Source organism: Buceros rhinoceros, unplaced genomic scaffold (genome assembly GCF_000710305.1).
Source record: "Buceros rhinoceros silvestris isolate BGI_N320 unplaced genomic scaffold, ASM71030v1 scaffold16226, whole genome shotgun sequence".
In the NCBI taxonomy this organism is placed as follows: domain Eukaryota; kingdom Metazoa; phylum Chordata; class Aves; order Bucerotiformes; family Bucerotidae; genus Buceros; species Buceros rhinoceros.
In genome coordinates, this window is record NW_010418229.1 from 2,695 (window position 1) to 3,576 (window position 882).

The following is an 882-nucleotide window of genomic DNA, read 5'->3' on the forward strand; positions in this document are numbered from 1 at the left end:
AGCCTGTGATGCACTAGGGACTCTGGAGTCCCCATCTGGGAGTCCCTCAGGGAGGCTCGTACTCACTTCTGTTGTCGATCTGGTGTTTAAAGGGCCTGCTCTGTCCTGAAGCAAAGCTGAGTGATACCAGGAGCACCAGCATGTAGACAGTGACCAGCTTCAGATGCTTGGGTGACCACTGGGCACGTGGTGTCCACGAGATTGGCTGCCACATGACGGAGCAGTGGTGGGAAGGCTGTGAGGAGAGAAGTGAACATGGGGAACACGTATGAGTTAAAGCTGTCGAGGTGCCAGCTCTGTAACAGCGTGTTCCTGCCCATCAGAGCCCGCTCGCGAGTGAGTTCTGTGAATCGCTGGTGCTGGGGAAGTGCTGGGTGCTTCTGTTTGAGGGCAGAGGCTACGCAGTGGGACAGCTACTGAGGTCAGTCTTGCAACCAGAGGTTTTTTCCTCACTGTCATTGAAAGCCCCTGTCACAGCTTCACTTGAGCTCGAGTCGTGGCCCCGAGCTTGCTGCTGACATTGTGGGCTCGGTGTGACTGAGGGCCACCAAAGTGTGACTGAGCCTCTCCATCACCCTCTCCTCGCTCTTAAGTCTAACGTTTGCATGTTACGCACTGCTTTTACAGCTAAATGCCTTTCAGAGTGAAAGGGAACGCTCCGCCTGTGTCATCGCTCCCTTTCACAGCCAGCACGCGGAATTACCGTTTCCAGTTAGGGGTTCACTGGCTGATGTCCCTGTAAACACACCCAGACACAGACAGACACGAACCACCCCTTGAGGTACATACACAGGTACCCAGTGAAATCATCACGGCTCTGCCTACGCAGAGGCTTCTCCTTGCGTAGGGGTGGGATTTTTTTCCCCGTTGCTGCTAAAATCT

At 54.5% G+C, this 882-nt stretch overlaps 1 protein-coding gene across 1 annotated transcript in view; it reads right to left on the reverse strand.

Moving 5' to 3' along the window:
- PRLH (prolactin releasing hormone) overlaps nucleotides 1-238 on the reverse strand; it is a 1,822-nt gene extending 1,584 nt beyond the window's left edge. Inside the window, exon 1 of the mRNA XM_010138474.1 lies at nucleotides 67-238. Coding sequence (XP_010136776.1) covers nucleotides 67-214 — 148 coding nt within the window. The 5' untranslated portion in view covers nucleotides 215-238. The remainder of the gene's footprint in view (nucleotides 1-66) is intronic.
- Between the last annotated feature and the right edge of the window lie 644 nt (nucleotides 239-882).